Source organism: Oryctolagus cuniculus, chromosome 11 (genome assembly GCF_051225735.1).
Source record: "Oryctolagus cuniculus isolate XC-2025 breed Fujian yellow rabbit chromosome 11, ASM5122573v1, whole genome shotgun sequence".
In the NCBI taxonomy this organism is placed as follows: Eukaryota; Metazoa; Chordata; class Mammalia; order Lagomorpha; family Leporidae; genus Oryctolagus; species Oryctolagus cuniculus.
This window is the reverse complement of record NC_142877.1, coordinates 74,933,624-74,960,565: the sequence shown is the minus strand read 5'-3', so window position 1 is coordinate 74,960,565 and position 26,942 is coordinate 74,933,624. Positions and strand designations below refer to the sequence as shown.

The following is a 26,942-nucleotide window of genomic DNA, read 5'->3' as shown; positions in this document are numbered from 1 at the left end:
AACCCAACCTCCACTGGCCAAGTATCACAGCTATTTCCACGAACTTTCTCTGCCTGGCCAGTACTTGACTCCTCCACACTCTGCTAGGAAATATATCACTTAAGAGAATCCCTATACTCTCAGCTGATTCTTTTACACAGGGCTACTTCACTCACTCATTGTTCACACTACCTCTCCCTAGGGGGAGGGAAGGTAAAAGGACTGCCTCTACCATAAGCATCTCTTACATCCCCCAAGAGCCTCTTCTGATAGAATTTCTCAGCGTCTAAGGAGTCACTGAAGAGGAGGAAAAAAAAATACTCTCCAGAGAAAGTGATCCTGTTTCAAAGGATTATTTTTCCCTATCTGAAATGATGAGATACCCCTTCATCAACTCTAAGCATGTGTAGAGATAGCCTAACTTTCAGCCTGACTTGCCATTTAATTTACATTTCATCAGAGAGGCACATATAATAAACGTGCCATTTTTTTTTAAAAAACGTACTCTGTATTTCTTCATTTTTTCACTCTCGTATGCCAGGGTTGTGTGGTGTTAAGTTTCAGGGGAGTAAAGGCAGTGAAATGCCTCATTCTGGCCAGCATGGAGAAAAGTAGGGGAAAGAAAGAGAGGAAGGGAAAGAAAGAAAAAAAAACTCTAAAAGCCGAAGCCCAGGGCTAAAGTACCAGTCAAGCAAGCTAAATCTTTGAAGTTTTCCTTGATTAATTTTTATTCATTTTTTACCCAAATCAAGGCACTCAGTAAGACTTACTAAGTTTTCTTTCAAAATGCATCTTGCATCACCCACGCTTTGTTTTTTTTTTTTTTTTTTTCTTTTGTTCACCCACGCTTTGTAAATGCAGTGAGTGACTGCTATGGGCAAGGACCTATGCCATGTCACAGGGTATAAATTAAAAAGGCAAGTTTACTTTGGTGAAAAGTATTTTGAAATTCACACAGTTGTTTTTAATATTAATGTTTCATGAAGTTTCTAAAGACCCCTTGTATAAATGAATTTCAAACTGTTTACATCAAAATAAACTTCCATTTTAATTCTATTTTCCATGAACTTTTTGGAGTATTTTTGCAGATATAAGTGCTGTACACATATATTATATATACACATGTACACATATATGATATATAGCCATATATGTTATATAGACAGAGTGTATGTTTGCAATTGTATGTACGACATATATATATAAATGTGTGTTTTATTCTGGAAACAGTTCTTGTCCTTACGAATCTTGCAATCAGTAAATTAGAAAAGATATGAAGAAAACAATATGAATTTTTAAGGACAATAATCCAAACAGAACTCTAATTGAAGGTCCAGTCCTGTTCAAAGAAGGGAAAGTCTTAGCTATGGCAAGGCTTCCTGCAGGGATTGAAACCGAAAAACTTCCTCGAAGAAGTTACATTCTTGTGCTAGGGCAATTCTTACTTTTTATACAAACAGCTTTTAAAATCTGAATTCAGTAATTGAGATCCCATCGAGCTATGTTTAAAAAAGATAGAAAAAGAAAAGAAGAAAACTATTTCCACGTGAGAACGGTATACAGTCAGTGAGGGAATTTGCCTTTGTCAGGTCCGCATCCTGCTATCCACGCCACGTCACGACTTGTCCACGTGTATTCAGGACCTCAGACTTTGTCCCCTCCAAAGTATCCAGCACACTTCTTCGAGATGAATATTTCTTAAATCTCACTTCAATCATCACATTCCCTTAGCCTTTTGGGACCCTCCTTTCTCTCCATTTCCAACCTAAGCTTTTCTCCTCGACCCCTCTCTGACCCCATTTTACTTCCTGCAACTCCCCATCCAACACCTTCCTCTGGGGGCCACACAATTAAGAGGACAACCCCAGGTCCACTGTTGAGATATGAATGCCAGCTCTGTCAGCTGTGAGCCACACAATCATAAGCAAGCCAAGCATTCCCTCTCTCTCCTACTCTAGAAAATAAGGACCACAGTTCCTGCCCCAAAGTGTTCCAAGAAACGATATTTAGAACATACCTAACAACTAAGAAGTGATATGTATGCTGATATTTTATTCTGTTTTTTTCTATTTTACTCTACTTATAAACTGATACTTTTATTATTGTTATTTAAGAAGTAAACAGACAAAAAGATTGGCAGGTTGAGTTCCCATCCACTGGTTCACTTCCTAAATTTCTGTCACAGCCAGGACTGGGCAGAGCTGAAGCTAGCAGCTGGGCACTCAATCCAGGTCTCCCACAGGGAGACAGGAAGTCAGTCATTTGGGCCATCAGTGCTGCTTCCTGAGGTCTGCATTCAGGAAGGCGGAATCAGGAGCTGGAGGCTGGACTTGAACCCAGTCTTTCTGACGTAGGATGCAGGCAGGTGTCTGGAGTAGCATCTTATAGGCTAAGTCAAATTCCTACTCCCAATATTTTGCTTATAGAACACACTATCCCCATTCTTGTTAATGTCAGACCATTTTTCTTTTGAAAAACTACTCATACCAAATGTCATCTGTCCTTGCTGGGTGTGGTGGCAAACCTCAGCAAGCATACCATCCTTTTATATGGGCATACAATTCAGGCAAAGCGAAACAAAACAAAAACAACAATGCTCACACTCTCTTTCAGAACATAAACAGCAACAATGCTCGCACTCTCAGAAAATCTGGTAACAGTTCTTACAAAGAAGACTGTCCTCCACTTGCAGCACCAGCATCCCATATAAGCACCAGTCCTAGTCCCAGCTGCTCCTCTTCCAATCCAGCTCTCTGCTATAGCCTGGGAAAGCAGCAGATGATGGCACAAGTACTTGAGCCCCTGCACCTATGTCAGAAATCAGGAAGAAGCACTTGACTCCTGGCTTCGGAACGACGCGGCTCCAGCCATTGTGGCCATCGGGGAGTGAACCAACAGAAGGAAGACCTTTCTCTCTGTCTCTCCCTCTCACTGTCTGTAACTCCACCTCTCAAATAAATAAAGAAAATCTTTTAAAAAATAAAAAGATGACTGTTCATTGATGTCTACTCTATGGATCCTCAAGGCAGTCTTGCCCAAGATAGGAGCATCAGGTTTAGTTCTTCACTTACGAGTGCTTCCTAGGACCTTATTGTTGAATTTCTCTTTTGTAAGTTTTCTTGAGTGCCTTTAAGACATTTGCAAACAACTAATTGGTAAGTAATCTTCTAACTATGAAGAAAATCCAACAGGCACAGATTTGTTGCACACTTCTGCCCACAAGAAATGCTCTCTTACCTGCCTCCCATGTACCCCTATCCACACATCTCTCAAAATCCAATACTTCTCAGCAACTATCTGTGCTCCCATCTGTATCCTTCTCTGTTCTTTTCAAACACTGGACATACCCCTGAATCAACCTTTCTTTTATATATAGTGCATCATACCATCCAGTGTTATTTATCGTATAAACTGGCTCCTAAATTCCTTGAAGACAAAATCTAAGCCTCACACGTTTATACACAGTATATATAACAGGATGCCAACTCCAGAGAAGATACCTAGTATCTTCGTCTTCATTTAAAAAAAAAAATATGTATTTGAAAGGCAGAGTTACACAAAGGCAGAGAGAGAAAAACAGAGAGAGAGGTCTTCCATCCTCCATTCACTCCTCAAATGGCCACAACAGCCAGAGCTGGGCCAATCTGAAATCAGGAGCTTCTTCTGGGTCTCCCATACAGGTGCAGAGGTCCAAGCACTTGGGCCATCTTCTGCTGCTTTCCCAGGCCATAGCAGAGAGCTGGATTGGAAGAGGAGCAGTAGAGACTCAAACCGGCACCCATATGGGATGCAGGTGGTGGCTTTATCCACTACACCATAGCACCGCCTCCGCCCCAGTATCTTCTTAATCAGCTGATTAAAGTTCATCAGTAAATTTCAGGATATTTTCCTGCCCCTGTCATTCTTACTCCCACATCTAGGTGAGTTTCTTATGAGTTTTGTCCAATCTGTTCTCTCTTTGACATTAATTATGCCAAAATTTTCCACACTTATAAGTTTACTATTAAACACCATTGTGATATATATATGTGTATATATATATATATATATATATATTTCTAGATGAATAGAGAAATGGTTTTCTATAGTTTTAAGAAATAAGTAGTTTTTAGTGCTATATGAACAATACATATGGATAATCACTGGGTTTAGGCATTCGTCAGCTCCTTTGCAAATTAAACCTCATCAGAAAAAAGCAGCATCTCACAGACCCAGCGAGTTCCATCCTGCCATCTGGCCTGATAAGGAAGTCAAGAAACATTAGTAGGTGGCAGTAGCTGAGGACAGATAGTACTATTAGCACTTTTTGACAATTCTACCACTCTGACTCTTTAGCTTTATATGCCCATCGGAATATAAAGGCCTTCCAGTAATAATACAGGATTCTTCAGCGAAGAATTTTTCTTTCTGTTTCCTGCAAGTACCACCTGCAGAAATATTGACATATCTCAACCAAATATTGTGGTTAGTCTTTCTGAAATCTGACATGAAAAACTGTAGGAAACATTTGAACCTGAGTAACATCAACCTTTACAGGATGATTTTGCCTCATCATTTGTTTTAATATCCTGGTTTCTCGGAGCACTTTCTCTGTACTAGAGCCCATTTTGTGTCTGAAACCAGATGCAAAAGTTTGGCTGCTTTTTCATGCCAGCTGCAATTTAAACAGTTTACACTTGTTTGCTTGCCTGTATAGCCACTTTAGTATCTGTTCCCTAATCCTCAGGAAAGTCGAACTAGATCAGCATGGCAGCCTTAATCCAGCAGGAAAACAGATTCCGGTCAAGTAAATAATGGAGAAGAGGAACTGGGAGTCTTCTGGCAAAGACAAGACTTTTCGTTTTATCCCCAGGAGAAAGCTCCTGAAACAATCTGAAGCCCTCCCAAGCTCAAATCCTTTAATGGTTCCCCTCTGCCTAACAGAAATCAAAACTCCTTAGCATGACATACAAATCCGTTTATGATCTGGCTCCCCCATTAATCTCTATCCTCATCGCTCCTTGACATTACACAACACTCTACTTCTCAGATTATAAAGGCTTGACAAGACTTTATTGTTTAAAATAAAAATCCTAAAAATCTAAGGGGGGGAAGAAGAGGGAAAATAAAATAATAATAAAATTTGAAGTCAGAAGGAAAAAAAAGCAGAAAAGAAGAGCAGACCTTTTTACATTATCATACTTTATGCCACTGCTTTACTCTAGAGATGCCAGGACTATGATGAGGAGACAGCTAAACCAGCAATTTCCTCGGTGGTCATCCAAATCCTACTAGGAAGACTAAGGAACGAATGGTCAAGCCAGACTCTCTTCTGTCCAAGAAGACAGAAACAGACCTGACTAACACCATGCAATCTCTCACACACATCATCAAGTATAAACATACCACATGGGCAGACATTTGGTGTAGTGGTTAAGATGTCACTTGAGAAACCTGCATCCCACATCAGAGTGCCTGGGTTCGATTCTTAGATCCAGATCCTGACTCCAGCTTCCTGATAGTGTACACCGTGGGAGGCAGAAGATGATGGCTCAGCTAGTCAGAACCCTGACACCTATGTGGGAGACTCAGATTAAGTTCCCAATTACCAGATTCAGCCTGGACCAGTCCCATTTGTTGGGGCAACTGGGGAGTGAACCAGTAGATGGTAACACTCATGTTCTCTCTCTGCTTCCCTACTGCCCTCCTCCCTATCAAAGAAGATAACATAAAATACATACGCCAACCATGAAAACTCTACAAAGATCAACCAGTTCTGCTTTGTAGGTTCATTTGTTTTTTACATCAAGCTTTTTTTTTTCTTAGTTCTATTAGCCTCTTCAATATATAGACTGTGAAAACTCAAGGCAGTTGATAAATTGTGGATTATATTACAAAACCCATTATCATTTATCACTGAATCCACCATAAGCCTAAGCTAGCCACCAGGGGAAGGAGATTTGCTGAGGCACACTCCATTTTACCAGCATCCCAATGGAAACCTTTGGGCTGGGGTAGATCTGTTATGCAGCTACATTAACTAAATGTAGCCTGCTACCTTCTCCCTGTCTTCTGTTTTTATCATATCCCTCCATTGTACCATCCCATCCATTATGTAAGTAATCCTTGCTTTTATTTTTTTTAAGGAATTTTTTTTTATTTGACAGGTAGAATTATAGACAGTGAGAGAGAGAGAGACAGAGAGAAAGGTCTTCCTTCTGTTGGTTCACTCCCCAAATGGCTGCCAGGACCGGCACTGTGCTGATCCAAAGCCAGGAGCCAGGTGCTTCTTCCCAGTCTCCCATATGGTACAGGGGCCCAAGCACCTGGGCCATCCTCCACTGCCCTCCCGGGCCACAGCAGAGAGTGGGACTGGAAGAGGAGCAACGGGGACTAGAACCCGACGCCCATATGGGATGCTGGCACCGCAGGCGGAGGATTAACCAAGTGAGCCATGGCACCGGCCCCCCCAAATCCTTTTTTTCAACAACTCCATCTTTTAAATAAATACCTGACTCCTACCACTTCTGCCCACATCCTCATCCTTAACATGGATATGCTCTCATTTACCCTCGAAGCCATAAACAGGGATGAGTACTTCCCCAGCTCCCACAAATGCTTGTTCATACTATGTTTCCTCCACTTTCATGAAAAAAACTATGTTTTGGGGATTCATGACTCTCCCTAATCCTCCTCCCCATCTAAGCCTATCATGCGGACTCACACTTCTTCAGTCTGAAACCTGGATTACAACTGCCTGCCAACATTCTCAAGGATCTCCCTGCACATTATTGATGTTGGTTCCAATAGTACCTCCCCGTTAACCTTACTCCTACTCACTTACAATTCTACCATTGGAACCCTTTATCCGTTCAACTTTGCTTAAAATTCCTCCAACTCATCCTGAAACACTCCTCCCTATCAGAGGCCATATTTCTGCCTCTTCCACTTAATCTCTCTCCATGCCTGCTTTGTAGTCTCATAGTAACTTCTATTCTTCATCCTTCCCAATCCATTTTTTCATGAATATAACTCCCATTATGGGTAAACTGACATTCCTGGCTCTCTAGATGCCACAACAATGATTTCAACCTTATTTGTCACTCTCTAGCTGTTTTACCCTCCTCACTGCTGGCCATATATGCCTTGTCAGTTTCACAGGTTCAATCTCCCTACATTTGCTATCTCAATTCTTGTTCATAGTTTCTTAAAACTTGCATAAAGGCATAAAAGAACGCTGATATTTCTCTTACAACCACAAGTCATTAAGCATCAGGTAGCCCTTGGTTGCTGTCTGGAACCTTTATTGTTCTTTTCTTATAGATTCAGCTCATCAATTGTCTAAAAACCACTTGCAATAGACTCTGCATAAATACGTTCTCTCATTCCTTCCCTGAACTAACACTCTTAAAAATACAGTCTAGAGTCAGTCATTGATTTCTTCACTCTACACTCACTCCTTAACAGAACCTATCAGCTCAGATTCTACTGCATTAATGAAATTGCTGGTGGTTCATTAATTTTTTGCTTTTTATGTTCTCAAGCTCCTTGACTTTAATAACCTCCCCCAAGCAAGAAATGTGGCCTTCCAGTGTTATTTCAGACTTGATTGAATGACCCAAGCCTAGTTCAGGTGTATTTCATACTGCAGAGATAACCTGGACATCATAATCCCAAAACTGGCAGCCACATGGCAGCAGACCATCAAGTCAACTCAGGTATTACCCCCTAATCAACACTGTTCAGAGATTTTTCTTTCCTAATAGAAAAAAAAAAACAACTGTTGATCTTTGCATTTGTAAGAAACAACCAATTTCATCTCCCCTATATATAGGGTCCTCCAGAGCCTAGACATTGCATAGGATTTAATTCCCTGATTGGCAATAAAGTTTTGTTCCTCAGCATCAAACTCCTTAGGAACTCTTTTCTCCTATATCTTCTTGCAGAATTCCTTAAAGCAATATTATCTGTATTATTACAACTGCTATTTATATTTCAAAATTACTTCTCATAAATTTTCATTTCCACATATTAACCTAACTAAAAGGTTCTGGAAACTGCCAACATTGTGATTTCTCTGAAGGGAATTCACTCAGAGATCCAGTAGAATTACTTTGAATACCTACCATTTTCTACATATAATGTAGACTACTGATCTTGCTAAAATAAGATATGACACCTGCCTTCAAAGAGTGCACAGTCTAAAGGAGCAAAGAAACCAGCCAGAAAAAAACCTTGAACAGCAAGATAATGGCTATGAGAAAATACATGTACAAAGCAGTCCATGAGTAGAAAGGAAGAGGGAAATTAACTCTCTGGGAGTAAGCAGGAAGTCCCTATTTATAATCTTATATAGATTATAATCCAACTCTTGTTAGTATTTTTTTCTTTCTCTATGGGCCATTATCAAGCTATGAGAAGAGCAAGACTCATTATTAAAGATTTTTTTAAAAGCTAGAATATATGCTCAGAGTACATTAATCAACACTTCTCAATTCTCTCTTGAGACTCATTTTTGTTTTCAGTAGGAAACTACAGAGAAATAGTGCCATTTTTAAGTTATATACACAAAATCTCATCACTAAGACAGTGAACAGTGAAACTCAATCCACATGAAGGGATCACTCATATGTGACCCAGATGAAAACCCCAAATGAGGTCTCACAAGACAGCCAACATCAAGGGAAGACACTTAGCAAAGATGCCATCAGACGTTTCTGACTCCAGCTTTTGAGTCACTGCCAGCTGAAGCTTGAGACATCATGAAGCACAGCTGAGTTCATTCCTTTCTTTGTACTGTCCAAACTCATGATCTACAGAATCGACAAGCATAAAAAATGTGATTTTTTTTTATAGCTAATGTTAGGATTTTTTTTTTTTTTTCACAATACTGAAGTGGAACCATTTTGGAAGAACTCAGCTACAACAAAAGCCTAGCAATATATAGCACTGGTTTTGGTACTAGACTGTGGACAGAAACTCAGGAGCCAGGAAGGGATTGTAGCAGAAGCTTACAGACTTAAAGGATATTAGGGTAAATGTCATTGGAATATGAAAGGAAGGAGATGATAGCCCTGTTACCTACAGTACTAAGGAAAATGAAAAATCTAACTACTGAGCTATATTTTCTAGTTAAGGGGATTCCCATATAGAACATTGATGGTACCACCACATTTCTTCTCACTGGCCATGGATTTTACTTAAAAAAAGGGGGGGAGGGGATGAGCTTAAGAACAACCTGTCCTGCTTTCAACCAAAACTTAGAAAAAATACAAAACAGTCAGATTTTCTAACTTTGAAATTAAAATTCACCTTCCCACCTGCCTGCACATGGCAGATTCTCAATGTAGGAAAAAGTTTCAGAAAAAAACAATATGTAGGTCACTATCAGGAAAACATAACCAAAGATGAAGCCAAGATGATGACTTAAGACAGCCAAAACTCATGATTCCCCATAACTGCTTCAAAAACGCAAAAGCCTTTACAAAAATGTTAAGGGCATATCAAAGAATTCTCTGTTCAATAATGAGCATTTAGTAACCTTTATTCCACATAGCAAAGCAGGCAAAGGTTCAACTAAAAGAGATCTGTGGGTGTGGGTATAGTTCTGTCTGCTGGAGAGGACATAGCTTGATACATCAAAAGCAAATGGCTTTTTTTTTTTTAAATATAGGTAGTCTTGCCTGGACTTAAATAACAGAGCCAACACAAAAGAAAAAACAGACCTCTGGACTTCCAACTTTTTACTTGTGGAAATCCAGGGTTCTTCAAGTTGATTGCAAACACAAACTACTTTTATTTATTATTTAATTGCAAACACAAAGTACTTCTTACCTGGGAAAGAAATAATTCTTTAGAAGGCAAAAGTAAGAGCCCAAAGACTTGGGTCAGATGGCAAGAAAAACAACCCACAGGGGTTATCACTAAGCAAAAATAACTGTTAACACATGACCAGCTGGATTTCAGAATTGTTATGGACCATTGACCACTGAATCTTCCTATTTCCTCCATTCTCAAACAGAATGCTATTTCAATAATTGTATTCCCATTTCTTCATTGTCTGGGACAGGAAAGATAGACAACTTTTCTCTTTAAGTAACAGGTCTTCAGAAATCAAATGGGCACCAGTTCAAGTCCTAGTTGCTTCAGTTCCGATCCAGCTCCCCACTAATATATCTGAGAAAGCAGCAGAAGACGGTACCCATCCTTGGGCCCCTGCACTCAACATGTAAGAGCTGGAAGAAGCTCCTAGCTTCAGCCTGGCCTCACTCTGACCATTTCAGCCATTTGAGAAGTGAAATCAATCATCAGTCAATATCCTCTGACTTCCAAATAAATAAATAAATCTTTTAAAAAATGGTGAGATCTTTGACCTCAGACTTGAGTCCAATGTTGTAGTAAGATGAGACCCATTGACAGGCAGATATTGTATATGGGAACAGACTGTGTAAGTTTTCAAAAATATCCACAATATGTTGGCACTCTTCCCATCAAAACCTAAGGTCTATTCTTCCTTCTGTTAAATTAGGACTTTAGTGACTCATTTGTAACTAATCAAATGTAGCAGAAGTGATACAGTGTGACTTCTGAAGACAATTCAAAAAAGACCATATAGCTCTCAAGAGGCACTCAACTTTGGAACTTTTAACTATCAAGTAAGAAGTCCAGCCATCTGAAGCCATCACACTGTGAGCAAACCCAGGTAACATGGACAGGCTACACACAGATGGCATGACCAGCATCCCCAGCTGACTGACAGGATAATCACCAGAGAGAGACTATCCCAAATGACTGTGGCCCCCATTCAACACATCTCCCCAAACAAAGCCCCAGACATCACTAAAAATCACAAAGTACCCTGACTGTGCCCTTTCAAATTGCTGACCCATAGAAACTTTCAGCAGAATAAAATGGTTGCTTTATACCACTCAGTTCTAACAGTTGATTATGACACAATAGTAATCAGAACAAAATTGCAAAGGAAAAATTCATACTTTCAGCTTTCAAATATGAAATCAGTATAAAGAGAAATTAAGTAATTGACCAAGGTCACAGGAACACAAAGCAAAAATTCTGAAACAGACCTATCTGATTCTAAAATCCATTTTTATTACCATAATATTATACCACATTCCATGGAGATATACCTATCTGCCTTTAGGTATTGTCTTAATAACATTTCCCTTGCCAAGGATTATATGAATATGATATTTGCTTCTCAGAGACAAACATCAGCATTCAGGATCATACTAACTCTTATCTGTTCCATGAAACATGTCCCTAGACTCTCACTCTTAACAATTTTGCTCTCTTCTAAACTGCTGTTAATTTATTTTCTACAATGTCCAATGTTCATTTTGCAATTAGTGAATACCAGCATCACTTATTCACATCTAGTGAACTGAGTGCTTTTCACATGCATATTTCTTGGCAACCCTGCTGAATTACGCCTCTAGAGAAGGGCTGAAAATCCAAATGACCATAGAATTAAACAGGTAATACACAATGCTGAGGTAGACTGGGTACAGAGGAACAAAACTGATCTGGATTAATTTACACTGTAAAACAAATACCCTTGTAAATGAGTCAGCCACAGCACACACCACCATCTGCCATACTGTACTTTTTATTAATTTATCACCTCTCCCACCCCAGTAGAATGTAAACTCCTTGAGAGCAGGAACCTTTTCTGCTTGGTTTGCTGCTTTATCTCTACAGCCTCAAACAACATCCAACATTCATTCAACAACTATTAAAAGAATAAATGAAGGAACAAATGTTGCCAAGCAGGGAATATGAGCCCACTGTTACAAGATCTTTCAATTTTTGACAAAAAGCCAGAAATAAATAATTTATGCACAACCTCTCAATTTCTAAATGTTGACAACTAATTAGAAAAATATCAAGCCGTGTTGAAGATGGTAAACAAAACATGTCTGCAAGTGTGGATTCTGTTTGAAGGCTGCATTTTCTTTATCTTTCTAATTACTTGGAATAATGTCACAAAGGAGAGGTGAGTTGATAAACAAGTGATGATGGAGATGATGATGCTTCAAATATTCATACTTAGGGCACTGCTACAATTCAACTGGGCACTATTACTATGCTACTGAAGCTCCTCTCTCTTCTCTCAAAGAAAATTGCTTTGGTTTCTGACCTGAAACCACCCCCTGGACTTCACATGACTATCCCACATCCTAGGCTCCAAAGCTAAATTTCCACTCCTTCCAGCTGTTAAGGGTTGAGAAATGTCATTCCTATGTGCTTCCAGTAATAAAGAGGAAAAAAAGCAATGAAAAGAAAATAGATTGGATTTCCAAGGGGTGACTGAAAAAGAGAGTCAAGTTTCAAACTGTGTTTCCACAGTTGATAAATAAGAGCTGCGATGGCACTTTTGTGTTCCCTCTTATTGATGTTAGTATTATTAGATTATATAATCTAAAATTTTTATTTCAGTTGACCTTTCAATGTTCTCTGGTAACATGTTTTCTCCTTTCCTACATAAAAATCATTAAGTAGGAATTTTAAAATGTTTACTAATTACTTAGAGATTCTTAACTCTAATAAAAAATCACATCTAAATAATTAGAGTGTATCTGGCTTTAAAAATGGGTCACTTAGCAACAAGCGTAATAGTGTAGGACTGAGAACACTTAAGATACTTTAAAGAAAACATACTAGGAAAAAGCATTTCCAGTGTACCCTGTGCTAGCTGACCCATAGCAACTCAATCATTAACTTTTGAAGATGCAAAAGGAAACGAGATGTCTTGTTGCTTTTCTGTGTATGGCCCAAAGAGTACAGCCTTGAAATGTCCACAAAAAGCATTAACAGACATCAGAGGAATTCCACATATAAACGGCTAGAAGCCCCCGAGGAGTAAAGAGGCATTTGACCTGTATGGTCAGCATTGAACACGTTATTTTAATGACTGCTTAGATAAATTCAGTATTTGCAGTTCTTCAGTAATGAATTAATTTTGTATGCAACTTATTTTTAAGTAGGTTTTACAATGATTTAAATTAAAATTTACACAGTGAGGAATTTTTTTATGCAAAACTGTTTTTTTTAATTTAGGTTATTATAGAGTTATGAACATCCTACAGATTAAAAATATAGATTTTATTCTGTTCAAGATATATTGAATAGAATAAACATTGGATGAGCAAAGCACATCATGACTTCCCTTAGAGACATACAGGAGAAATGGTCAATCACAGGGTTCCTAGGGCACAGAGAAAAGCCTAAAACTTGGGATCAAACCAACAGAGATTTGATTTACAGCTCTACCACTTGCTTACTTTTTGCCCCTGGGATAATTACTTAATCTCTTTAAACCTCAATTTGCTCATTTAGAAAAAGTGGAATCATAATACCTTGCTTTAGGGTCAATATGAAAATTAAAATAAATGCATATTTATCATATCACATAAACCACTGAAATAAGGAAGAAATTGTTAACTCAGCATGGCCTAACCAAGACTCATGCGGTGCAGTAGTATGTGAAAAATTCTTAAGACACTATGGTGTCACAAAGGACAGTGACCAAAAACAATCCTCCTGACTCTTATTATAAATCGAACGCAGATAGCGCTCCTTATATCTAAGCTTTCCTACAAAAATAAAATGAATTTAAAATCAGTTGCAGAATGTTATCTATAATATTAAATCATTAAAAATTTATCTATAATATTAAATCATTAAATTTGCATGCAATTTTAAAGCCTGATATATGCTATAAATAGATATTTGCAAATAACTAGCAATTAGACAATAATATGCAAGGAAATGGCAAATACTAAATTTGGGTCAATGGTATGGGGCCAGGCAATGAGATCAGGAAGGTTCACATCGAGGGTTTCAACTCTACCCACTATGTTTTACTTCTCAACAGTTCAATTACACTGAGGCAAAGACAGTAAAATGTGGTAAAATGTCTAGATTCTATAAATCTGGCTACTAGGTATATGGAGTTTTTATATTATGTGCCACATTTTATGTGCATTTGAAATATTTTATAATAAAAAGCAGCAGCTTTCCCAGCCACACAAACAGAACTAGGCAATTTCCCAAAAGAGACAGCAGCTATTCTACAGACACCCAGGAACTAGGTTACAAATGAAGAGGGACCAGGATGTTGGGAATGGCAGGTGGAGGCGGTTAAAGGAACAGGAGGGCTGGGTATAGAAGAGGCAGCTTATCTGACTCTGAAACCAGGAAGACAATTTGGCCCCCAGGGGTTAAGGAAAGGATTCAGCTATGTAAGCCATGAAGAGGTTAGAAATGATTCAATGCTAATCCAGAAATCAAGTTAGTTCAAAGAGTATGCATTAACCAAAAACATCATTAATTTGAGAATACTTACTACGACCCCACTCTTGGTGGTAGTTTCTTTGAATGTGAAGTTGCAAATTGCCCAGGCTAAATAATATGTGGACATGAGAGGGGTCTGTGAAAAGTGATCCGTAACCCATCCATCTTCCTCAAACACAGAAGTTTCCACCGGCATATTAGATAAAGATAAATAGGTTGCTTGATGCTTGATGCTGATTTTGAAAGTGGCCTTGTAGATTGGCTCATCGAAACAAGGAAATGCCTTTCTGGCATGTATAGGTGAAAACTGAGTAACACCAAGGAATCTGAAAAAAATAAAAATAAAAGGACATTCTTAATTACATTTATGGCTTGAGTTAAATTATAGCCACATTATATGCTTGTGCTGATAATATATTTTGCCAAATTGCAATTTTTTTTCTGAACTGAACTTTAGTGCTTGAAAAGCATGAAAGCACAATTCATATATAATCTACGTTCCCAACAATAAAAGTTCTCCAGGGAAGCTTCTGTCTCAATTAAAGTAAATTCTCTAAACCCACAGAGGTGCTTACTTGGTGAAACATTATACTCCACAGAAAAACATTTCATTGACAATCATATCGGCAAAGATTAGAAAATAATGATTCTCTTTTATGGTGTTTCATGCTCCTTCCTGAAGCTGATGATACATAAGATGTAAAGACAATGTGGCCAAAATTCAAAAATAATACACAGATATATAAATAACACAATCACTGGGAAATATCTGTGGCCTCAAATTATAAGATTTGCCTAGTTTTGTGAAAAGACTTTGAAATCTGGTAAATCTTGGTCTGAATTCTGTATCCACAGCTTAACCTTATCTTCAGCAATTACTAAGCTTTCCTGACATATGGCTGTTCACTTCTTAAAAAGCAAATAATAGGACAGGCGTTTGGCACAGGGGTTAAGACACTGCCTGGAATGCCCACATCCCATGTACATCAGAGAACTTGGGTTTCAGTTCTAGATCCTCTCTTGATTCCATCTTCCTGATAACGTATAACCCAAGATGCAGCAATAAAGGCTCAAATCGTCACTGCCAACCACATGGGAGACTCCAAGTGAGTTCCCAGCTCCTAACTCTGGATATTTGGGGAATTTGGGATATGAACCATTAGATAGGATATCTCTATGTCCCTCTCTGCCTTTAGAGTAAATGTTTTTTAAGTTAAAAAAGAAATAATCAACTAACTTATATTGTAAAGCTTAGAGGAAAAATATGTAAAGTGTCTATCTCTAAATAGTATGCAGCAGCTGTTAATAAACTGCAATGCTTGAGTCACACTGTCTTCAATCTTTAAAAGTCTTATTTATTTGAAAGGCAGAGGCAGAGGGAGAGGGAGATGAGGAGGAGGAGGAGTATGATAGATCTTTTATCTGAAGGATCACTCCCCAAATGGCCACAACAGCCAGGCCGGGGCCAGGCTGAAGCCAGGAGCCTGGAGCTGCATCCTCACCTCCCATATGGGTTCATCTGTTGCCTTCCTGGGTGCATTTACAGCAAGCTGGATAAGACATCGAGGGGCCAGTACTCAGAACTAGCACACCAATATGGCATGCTCCAATGTTAGTCCCATTATCTTAAACCTTTCTTGAAGGACAGTAACATGCCTTCTATACTGAATAGTCCAAAGTCTCTTCTTTTAATTTTTTTACTACATATAATATATGTATTACCTGTCAATATATTAACATAATAAATGTCTACATAAAATATAGCAGTGAGTGGGGCTGGCACTGTGGTGTAGTGGGTAAAGCTGCAGTCTCCAGTGCCAGCATCCCATACGGGCACTGGTTCAAGTCCCAGCTTAATGGTTACAAGTGAAGATATTCAAATTAAGCATTTTAAGGAAGACGCTGTTCTAAACAAGAAAACATTCATGGCAAAAGTCAGTTTTTTTGAATGATACTACTTACAAAATTTAATGCAAGGCAAGTCAGCGTCAGGCACTTTGTAAGCCATTACTGAATTCTAAAGTAATTTCTCTGAAAGGCTCTTTCCTCTGTGAGTAGCTCTGCCATCACTCCCCTTCCCACCACCCAGGTTTCACATGGCTAATCTATCACAGCATATTTTCTCACTGAGCCTGAACTTGGCATCGAAATTATTAAGTTATTCTCAGCACAGGACTTGAGGCAGCTACCACCAATCAATACAGGTTGATGTGCATGTAGAATCTCAGTGGCCACCCTGGCTCACACCAGGAAGTGTAAGTCCACTCCATTTAAAAATGATGGAGTTTACATTTATCTCTGAGTGTCTGCTTTCTAAAAGTTGCATTTTGAAACAGAGAAAGAAGAAATCTTAAAGATTAATTGTGTACTTATCTTGTAAGAAAGTTTTTGAGAGCTATCTTTTAAACTGCACTGGTCTACTACACACCAGGCTTAGCTAAGTGACTTAACTGCCTTAGCCTATTTTTCCATTGGTAGAAGAATAGTAATTGTGTTTTCTATGTCTTTCTTTCAAAAGTGTCAAAATGATAAAACGAGATAATATAGAAGAAAGAACCTTTAACTATAAATCTTTATATGTATATAAGATTGAAGCTAGAAGTAATATTAGAAACAAATTGTGCCACTCATGAATTTCTGAAATGAAAAAGTAGATCCAGTAGGGTTAACTTGTCTAAAGTTACATTAGCAATTAACACAAAGCTGAGACTAGAACACACACTTTGTGTCTGATTAAAAGCAAATTATATTTCAAAAACAGTAAAATTGGGGCCCGTGTTGTTGTGTAGCGGGTAAAGCCGCCTTCTGCAATGCCAGTATCCCATATGGGTGCTGGTTCCAGACCCAACTGCTTGGCTTCCAACCCAGCTCCCTGCTAATGTGCTTGGGAAAGTAGCAGATGGTCCAAGTGCTTGGGGCCCTGCACCTACATGGAAGCTCCTAGCCTCTGGCTTCGAACCACCCCATTTGGGAAGTGAACCAGCAGATAAAAGATCTCTCTCTTGCTATCTCTGTCTCTAACTCTGCCTTTCAAATAAATAAATAAATCTTTTAAAAAAAGAGTAAAATTTTTACCTATAAGTTATAAACAATGTTTTACTTCAGCTGTAGATGACAATAGCTCTTTTTTCCAAATTGCCAGAATCGCAGTAATATTTTTTTGTTATTTTCTGCTGGTAATATTACATTTTTGCTTAATGAAATGTCAGCAGCTTTTAGTTAAAATGCACCCACTTACAATTTTATCGTCCTTTGCTTTTATCTTACATATTACTCATGAATCTTATCTTTCAACTTACTAATTAAAATGTCCACTGAGCTTGATATTTCTCTACGGAGTCTATTTAAAAGATATCCATGGAATTTTACAAATGAGGAAAAGGGCTCCCTTTTAATTTTCAAGAATCTGAGAATTCCAATTCCAATCACTGAATAACAACACGGTAAGGTGTTTGTGAGCTTTTCACCATATTAGGCGCTTGCTAGGATCTTTATTTTTTTAAAGATATAACCAATTTTGTCTTTAAGTTCTTTGCAGTACAAATAGAAAAAAATGCCAATGTTTGTGCATGTGTGTTTACCTATATGTACTCAGACATGCACAAGACAACTAATTACACTACGGGAAAAGTTCTCCCAGAGTTCAATAGAGGTTGTTAATTAGAATACATTCATCTTTAAGTAAAAATCAAAAGTGTCTTTGACATTAAGTAATAAATGGACAGGAATTTATTAGATGTAGATGATGTAAATATCGCTGGGCTAATGAGAAATTCATAAGCCAAATATTTATGCAGAGAAAACATGCAGTCTCCTTTTGCCTTACTTAGTGAGTACACATGTTAAGGAACATACCAGTTAAAACCACTCATCCTCAGGGTTGAAAACAACAATCAAGATAATCACATGGCTTTTTCTGCTATTTGTATTCTTAATGAATTCATACACACAGTATATATCTATGCACAGAGGGCCACCATATATTCTGATAATGTCTAAATGGGGAAATACCAATTTCACAGTCTGGCACCTGAGGGTGATTACAACTGAATTTCAATTCAGTATTTAGAAAATCAAAAGGAGTCCCTCGGTATAGAAGAGCAGTTGGACTAGATTATATTTAAGGCCCTTCCCGGGCTCCAGATCCTACCATAAATACATATCCCCCAGTGTAATGAGATTCATTTAAAAACTTAAATTACACTACCACTAAATGGCTTTTTACTACAAATTCTATGGTGCATTTGCTCCTCTTAATTTCATTTTTGAGTGTGCAGCACCGAGGAGAAAAGTATAAATATACACCCCCCTGCAAGGAGTTTATACTCTAGGAAAATAAAATTTTGAGAGGTTTTCAAAAAGTTCATGGAAAATATATATAAATGAAAAGCTTTTCAGTGTTTATATATGAATTTCAAAAAATTTTGCACCAAAATAATTTATCTTCTAATTCCATTTTCCATGAAATTTCTGAAGTACCATATACCTAAATGGATATCATGCAAAAAGTCATGATAAAGAAGGAAAACAGATAATGAAATTGCACTCCCTAAAGCAGAGCTTCTCCAGCGTGGCCTCTTAGTCTGGATAGCGACTCAATGTGAGGAGCCAGCCTATGCACTGTAAGATTTTAGCAGAACTCCTGGCCTCTACACAGTAGACACTAGCAGCATAACTGCTCCCCAGTTACAACGACTCAAAATGTCTCTACACCATCCACATGCCCCCTTGAGGGCAAAACCGCCCCACTGAAGAAGCAACAGCCTAAAGAACTCAAAGAAGGTTTTATGGTAAAGGAAACCAAGAATCAGTCTTGAAACCTGGGTAGATATTTAAAGTTCAAAGTTGGATGGAAAAATGAGTGGATAACTACGATAACACAGAACCCATCTAAAAAGCTTTGACACACATATGGAGTTCCCATGTGCTGTCATGTCTGGCTTCACTACACAGTATTACAAGTCCCTCTCTAACACCTCTCTCACCCTTGATATTCACTTCTCTAAGAGAGAGCCAGTTTCAGCTTAGTACCCTCAATAGGCAACAGCGCCTACAGGATTTCAAAAATACATATTGCTCTCACCATAACAGATTTTATGATTGCCTTCAATTGGTGGAAGGGAGACTTTTCTGGTTAGTGTCATTAAAAACATCAAATAGCCCTGTAGAAAGAGTGATTTAGACAAGAAAATAGAGGATTTCTGAGTTAATTTCAGGAATGAGGTATTTATAGGACACCACCTCTAATAAGAACAAAATTAATTAAAAACTGAAATATACAATGTATATATGAAATATATCATGGAAATATAGCAAAAAGTAAAATACAACAAAAGGAGTTGGAAAGTAATGGGGAAAAGTATTGTGTTGTCTGTTTTTCTCTTGCTTTCTTAAATAAAATAATTCTTATCTTTTAATGAAGCCCTTTGTTACCATCAAAAATTCCACTTCCAATGTGACATTCTGGAAGTGTCACTCGAAGAATGTCACTCTAGCATACCTAGAAAAATATGAAAACACACAAGTATTTTAATTCTCATCTATCTAAAATAAATTACCTGATTTTCTTAACTTGTCCATTTGACATTTTAGTTGAGCTAAGAAGGAGGGCTTAAAGCTCTGTGTTGCCTCTGAAGGATATAGAGAATTGATTTCTTCATATTTCTGCGGAAGTTCACTAGGCAAGCTACTTGTGTCAAGTCATTATGATAACATTCAGCAGAAGTAATGCATTAACGCTGTTGATACTGCCAACAAATTACGTGTATGTGATACAAAACAATTTCTGCTCCATTATTTTTCAGTTTGATTTTTCATAAAGGTAAGATATGCAAAGGAAACAATGATTTACATAACACTGTTAGTATTCAGATGAATTCATGGCTTTTGACTATAGCATCCACCAAAACCAAGAGAATCTCACAAGTAGCAAGGGATATTTGCAAGATTTCTGTTTGGGCCACATCTATACATACCACATGTACAACACAATGAAAAATGACCTTTGAGGGAATGGAAAGACAGGGGCAACAAAATAAACACACAGCCCTCTGATCTTAGCAGTGTTTTCTCCAGGCAATTATAATTTGCCTAGTGTTATAATAGTTTAAGATTGGTAATAAAAAGTCCCAAGACCAAATGAAAAGTTCCAAGGGCCATCTAGTTACTATTCAATTGATTGCAGTAAACAGACTGTTACAAGGTCATGGGAGTGACATCTGTCCCATTTAAAATGAACCAAGTTACAAGGTCATAGAAGTCACATAAGGTTGTTAATCAAAATGCAAATTGTTACTCCATGACAAAACATTTTAAGCTCAAATGGGTCCTTGTTTAGACTGTGTGTATTTTTATGTACTTCAATGAGTCATTAAACCTCTGCCATTTCAAAAGAGAAGTACTCCTGCTGAATATTCAACGATATAAGCAAGTGTGTAGTCTATTTTTTTAAATAACCATTCTAGTAAACTAAAAACATAATGCAATAATGCCAGCAATATGTGTGTAGGAAGTGCTGCATATGTGAATAATCGTGTTATAAAAACAGAGCATACTATTCATAATTGTTTCCCCATTTATGTAGTACTAAATACTCATCAAAAATGAGTACTGAGTACTTGATCACCATTGATGAAAAGTATTAGGAATGCACTAAAATTGCTTTCCCAAGCCATAACATTAGGTTTTCATAAGAATAAATAAAATTAGTGTCTGAGGTTCATTTGTTTTATAGTGGAAAGAGGAAAAACATTACGTGAATATTATAAAGTACTGCTACTGTCGAAACGCACATAAAGTCTAGCCAGCCAGCCAGATCCTTCTTTCCTTGGTGCTGTGGGTTTTCCTCCATGTGAAATGGCACCATCCTGACCCTTTGCTGTTTCCTGCTATTCTCACAACTGGCAGACAGAGCACTCTAAAATCAAAGGGCTGTGTGTTTCTTCTGTTGCCCCCGTCTTTCCACTCCCTCAACCCTCTCCATCTCCTGATGTTTGATCCAAGCTTGGGATTTCTCTCACCATGAAATCACAGCCTGCCCTCTCCCTCACCTCTTCCTGATGACAGCACTCTGGGTCTTCTCTCCCACTCTCTGCCTGTTCATCTTCTGCATTCTGTTTTGGGGGCAAAACAAACAGCAAACAAAAGATTGTCCACAGTGACCACTGCCCCATCATTTAACGAGCCAGGGGAAATTCCAAACAAGAACACTGGTCCTATGAGACTTTGTACCAGAAAAAATAGTAGACCTCCAGCCATGTAAAAATATAATATTTAATACTGTCCGAAGTGCTGACCAATTGTCAGACACTGTTCTAGGAGCTTTATGTAATCCTTACAAAAATTCCATGAAACAGTTATCATTTTATTTCCATTTTCCAGATAAGGACCACAGAGCACAACCTGGAAACTTGGCTGAGGTCATGAAGTTAGAGTTGCAAAGTCAGACATGAAGGCACGCAGTCTGGTTCAAGCATCACTGTGCAGGAGGAGAATCAACACATTAAACACACCCTTTCCCATCTTCTAACACAACCAAAAGTCTTGAATCTATTCTCAAAAAGAGATCAAAGTAATGGTGGTTTGTAAACTTCTTTGTCCATCATCTGATTTGGTTTCCTTCAGCTGCACAATAATGAAGAGATCTCAATAATTAAAAACTTCATCCTGCAATTCAACATGGGCGTGCACTGGGAGGGACCAATTTAGCCGGCACCTACATAGCTTGTGTCAGAGCCCCTTAAGCATCAGGCCCTCCTGGGCACCCAGAGGTCTGGAGGCAGAGGGCAGGGAGCCTGTGCCCTTCACCACAATTCAGCCCCACACCACCTTGTTGATCTTAGTCCAGCCCCACGGTCCCACCAGCATCATCAAGCTGTGCAACTGGACACACAGGGAAGAGCAGAAAATACTTCCTCATTTTACAACATTCTCAAACACTGCATACTAAAATTGTCTGCAAGAGAGGGCTTCCACTAAGTCTAGGAAATAGGGGGGCATGGGACTTTGAAAAACTCTACGGGAAACCAGCCACTGCTGTACTCCTGTGAGGATGTCAAGAACTAAGAGGATGATGATGGTGGTGGTGGTGGTAATGATGAAAATGAGGATGGTGATGACGGTAGTGGTGGTGATGACAATGATGATAATGGTGATGGTGGTGATGACTGGTGGTGCTGGTGAGAAGGAACAGAATGGGATGATGATTATCCTTGCTGTGAAGCGGGAAGATGAGCGCAGGAGTAAAGGAGGGATGCTCGTCCTTACAGACTGTAACATACTTATCTTTTTAAAGGTAAAATAACTCTTCCTTACTGTCTTTGCATTATTCTTTGAAGTCATGCCTAAAGATGTGAGTCTTAAAATCATATTGACCTAATGTCATTATTCCCAAGCAAATTAAACTACTGCCCTATCATCTTGTCCCAAGCCCATAACCAAACACAGTGACAAAAATGAGGGGAAAATATGTTGTACATACCAAATAAATACTGAGAAAGCTAGTAGCAGATCCATTTTTGTTTGAAAAAAATATTCAGGGCAGACAGACTGTTTGGAGTTGCATTGAATAAAGTAAAACAGGGGCAAACTAATTTAACTCTGTCAGAGAAACTATGTTTTATTACTATAATCCAGGGTGAGCAAATCAGATGGCACCATAGAAAATATGGAAGACAAACACAAATTTTAGGAGTTTTCCTGCATGAGTTTAGATGGCCAGAGTTCTGTGTGTGTGTATGTATATAGATATTTACATACATATTCATATATATATGTTAGACTTATTGGTGGCATTTTGAATTATGATCAAAGTGTACACTGGACTCAGTTTAGCCATGAGGTTATGTGTACCTGACAGGAAAACAATGAAGTATGTCCATTAAGGAACCATTTAAAAAGTTTTCACAGAAACAAATGGTTCTCAAAATTGTTTCAGTTCATAGACTTCTATCCAGGGGCAAAAATCTGTGAGCTCCCCCTTGTTCATGGAAATCTGCTCTCCAAATTGAATAGGACAAATAGAGACGCTTTCAGCATAAAAACAATGAGGTAATTTTCTTGGTTTTATTAAATATCATTATTAGTTCATTCCAGAAAAACTAACACAGCATCAAACTATGCACACTAAACTACAAAAGAACACATGTCTACTAAAAGACAAAATCTTCCATACTTCCAAGATTTTTGCAGAAGCATGGTTCCAATTTTCTTTGAAAATTACAATTATTATTTTCTCATTTTACTTGAAGATCACAGTTTCTCTCTAAACAATCCTTTATAGAAGAAGACCTTCTATTTTTATGCTGTCTCATGTCACTTTGGCATTTTCTAGACCCAATCAAATTCTGTCAAAGAGAGACAGTCTCCCCTTTGAAAATATCTAAAATGTTCATTTACTTGGGGTAAATTTCCTCTTTCAAGCGGACCATCTGGATCTAAATTAAGGTAGCCTACTTTGAACATAGGTGTGCTCACCATCTGGCTACCGAAAAGCAATGATTATTTCAGGTAAATGAACATTTTACCTAATTCTAGGCAAACAAATTCTAAGAAAAGATGGCATAAACGTACACTCCTTTTATCTGCATGCTGCACACCTTCTTGAGGAAAAGGTGAGAGTATGTGTTCTGCCTAGTGGAGATAATTTACTGCTTGTATGTAAACATTGCAATTTTAAGAGTACATACTTTGTGTACTCAACAGGTGTTCTCTCTGTGACAAATGATGACCTAAGACTAGGAGATTGGCCTCGCGTTGGGGAATTCTGGGCTTCCAAGGGGCATCTGTCTTCTAACCCTTATTCACCATAGTATGGAAACCAGAAAAAGTAAGTCTTCCTGTAGCACAAAAACAATGAATGGCAGATCAGACCCTTCAGAGGCCAAAGGCATGTGGCACATGGTAGAACCTAATCTCCTGCCCTTACCAAAATTCTCCCTCTCATATCTCTGAGGAGTGAGTTGAAGAATCATACTGTTAATATATCAATGAATTATTGTTTTTATGTAGGCTAAATAAAGTGAACTGAATTGCAGCATTACTTTTTTTTAAGTATTTCAAGTAATTCATTGTAGACCTTTGGCAGATTAAATATTTTCATTATGAAACTAATTCTATAATTTAATTGGCAAAAATTATGACTAACTAAACACCAAGATATTTAATCATTAATCAAATGAAAATTCAGAGTTCGCATCTGTGTCCTTTTGGAAAGTGGGTTTTAAAATGCCAATTTACATTGCATTTTGAGGACAAAATCAATACCAATAAAGTTCAACTCTGGCTCAGTTCCTGAAATTGGTCTGCTTAGAAAAGCTTCAAGTAGCCTCAGAAACAACAAGGAAGAAGTTTAAAAATGGAATGCTGACATAGTGTGAAATGGTTTGTTAGATTTATTTTGCTTTATCAATCCTGGTAGAAACATCCAAGAAATGATCAGATTCACTGTGGTGTCGAAGAAGAAGGGGGGAAGGGTAGAAGGCAGAATAAGGACTTTCTCTTAGAAACAAAGCCACTCTGGGGTGTCCTACTGGGATGCACGTTTTAACCATACATGTGCACTAGGTTAAACTTTCAACCAATTTATTTACATCTTTGGAGAAAACTGAAGGAGAAAGTTTGAATACAAATAGGCACTAGGGGTACAAGAAATCCGTTATGGGTCAAGCAGAAACAGCTGGTCGTTTTAAGGGTTCTGTTAATTTGAAAGCACTGACCAAAACAAGCTCAGCTCTGCCAAATGTATTTTGGCATAGCTCAAAACAGGATTTGCTGGACCTATTTATTTCATCACAGCAAAATTTATCAGTAATGATATGCAACTCCCACCACTGACATTCAGAGGTAACAAACTTGTTTCTAAACATAACATGCAAATGTGCCTTTTATGCCTTTCTCCCATGTTTGACATGATTGTGGGTTTAAAAAGTACTTTTAATCTGTATTCTTTACAGTATGTTGAAAGTGATGGAAAGAGCTTTAAATTATGTGTACCTGATCAGAAGAGGTAGAAATTGAATAATCTACACACTCATTTATAGGAGGCTTCAACTCTCATGCAACTACTAATGCACTGAGCAGTTTATTTATATGAGGTTACTTCACAGCATTTATAAATAACTTTTTGTAGGAAAATTAGAATTTTCCTAGCCTCTTACACAACATCCTGAGCCCTCGACCAGGGATTAGAGAACCAAAGGTGAAAACCTAGCTCTCTAATGACAACCCTGAAGACCTGACGTGCCCCTGGCTGCTCTGAGCCCTGATGTTTTTGTTTTGTTTTGCTATTATGAGAAAAGGAGAGTTCTTGCCTCCTTACTAACCTCCACGTTGCCTCTTCTGCTAAAGTTGGTGGTTTCATTTTTAAGCCCACTTTGGTTGTCAGCAGTTAATTAACCGAAGTTATTTTAAATGCAATGGGCAAGAGGAAAGAGCAAGTGTCACTCAATGCACAATGTATTACAGAACCTACTGTTATAGAAAGCTCACCTACCCCAGCCGGGCACAGGGTTAAATGCTTTTCAATATATTTGATCACAAACATCTGCGCAAATCCTCTAACAGGTAGTATTATCCCCAGGTTAGAATTCAAAGTTTGGGCTCTGGAGCCAAACTACCTGTTTCTAAATCCCTGCTTTGTCAGCTCACTGTGATCTGGGTCAAGTTACGAGATTTGTCTGTGTCTCCATTGCCTCAGCTGTAAAACAGAGAATGCTGATAATAGTTATCTACCCAGAGGCTTCCTGTAGGATCGGGTTCCTGAACAGTGCATAATGAACACTAGAGGTGGGTATAGTACCTTTCTCAAACCACCTCAGCGGTGATTCGAACCCGGGCAGTTGGATTCCAAAGTCTGGGCTTTAAACAAGTCGTGGAAAGGAAAAGAAAAAAGAAAACCCGCAGCCTCTCAAAAACTACAAAGTGGAGTACCGCTCAGACCTAAAGCACTTCAAAGGCACTCACTCACTGGGCATTTGAGACTGAACGCTGCCTTTCCCACCCTTAGCCACTGCAGTCATTCCCAGAGGCAGCGCCGCACGCACCAACAACTGAGGTGACCCAGCGTCTGCAGAGAGCTGGCAGCTCGGGCTAGGTCACACGGGCACCCCCCACCCCACTGGGGACCGCTCTTCCCGCTCCGAATCCCAACTTGCACTTTGGGAAAACTTTACGCAGCCGAAGCCCACCCTCTCCCGCTGCACTTGCCGGGAGGGGCTCCTCCTAGGCAGAGAAGTGAGCGTGTTTAGGGATGCGGGGTGTCTGGCCCGTTCCACCACCCTACGCGGGGTGCGCCGCTGCCCTGGCCTTGGGGGTTCGCCGCGTTTCCCCTCGACGGGAACTTGGCAATCTCTGGAGGTCACTCGGGCTTCGCTCAGCTTCCGCGCTCTGTCAGAGAAAGCCGAGGGCCCGCGGGGCTTAAGAACTTCGACCCAGGAACGTGGGAGGTCCGCACTAGAGGAGGGAGCAGCGTACGGCTTTTGGCACAGGTGAGTGAGTTTTCGGAGCTGGCCGCAGGACGAGCCCCGGCGCGAGTGCGGGATGAGCATCCTACCCTGCTTGGCTCCCTCCCGCCCCCGCCCCGGCTTCCCTAGCGTGGGAAACCAGCCGGGTCCCTGGGGTCGCCGGCCGCCCCGCGGTTCGAGCCGCCTGGCGGGGTGGGGCGGCGCAGGGCA

At 39.0% G+C, this 26,942-nt stretch overlaps 1 protein-coding gene across 2 annotated transcripts in view; it reads right to left on the bottom strand.

Annotated features, from left to right (window-relative positions):
• Positions 1 to 26,942, bottom strand: part of TRHDE (thyrotropin releasing hormone degrading enzyme) — a 425,213-nt gene that overhangs the window by 397,139 nt on the left and 1,132 nt on the right. Inside the window, exons 2-3 of one of the 2 annotated variants that reach the window (XM_070051462.2) lie at positions 21,321 to 21,383; positions 14,324 to 14,597 (exon numbers count right to left, since the gene is read on the bottom strand). In XM_070051462.2, the coding sequence (XP_069907563.2) occupies positions 14,324 to 14,597; positions 21,321 to 21,383 (337 nt within the window). The remainder of the gene's footprint in view (positions 1 to 14,323; positions 14,598 to 21,320; positions 21,384 to 26,942) is intronic. The other variant, XM_051845675.3, reaches the window with a different exon arrangement.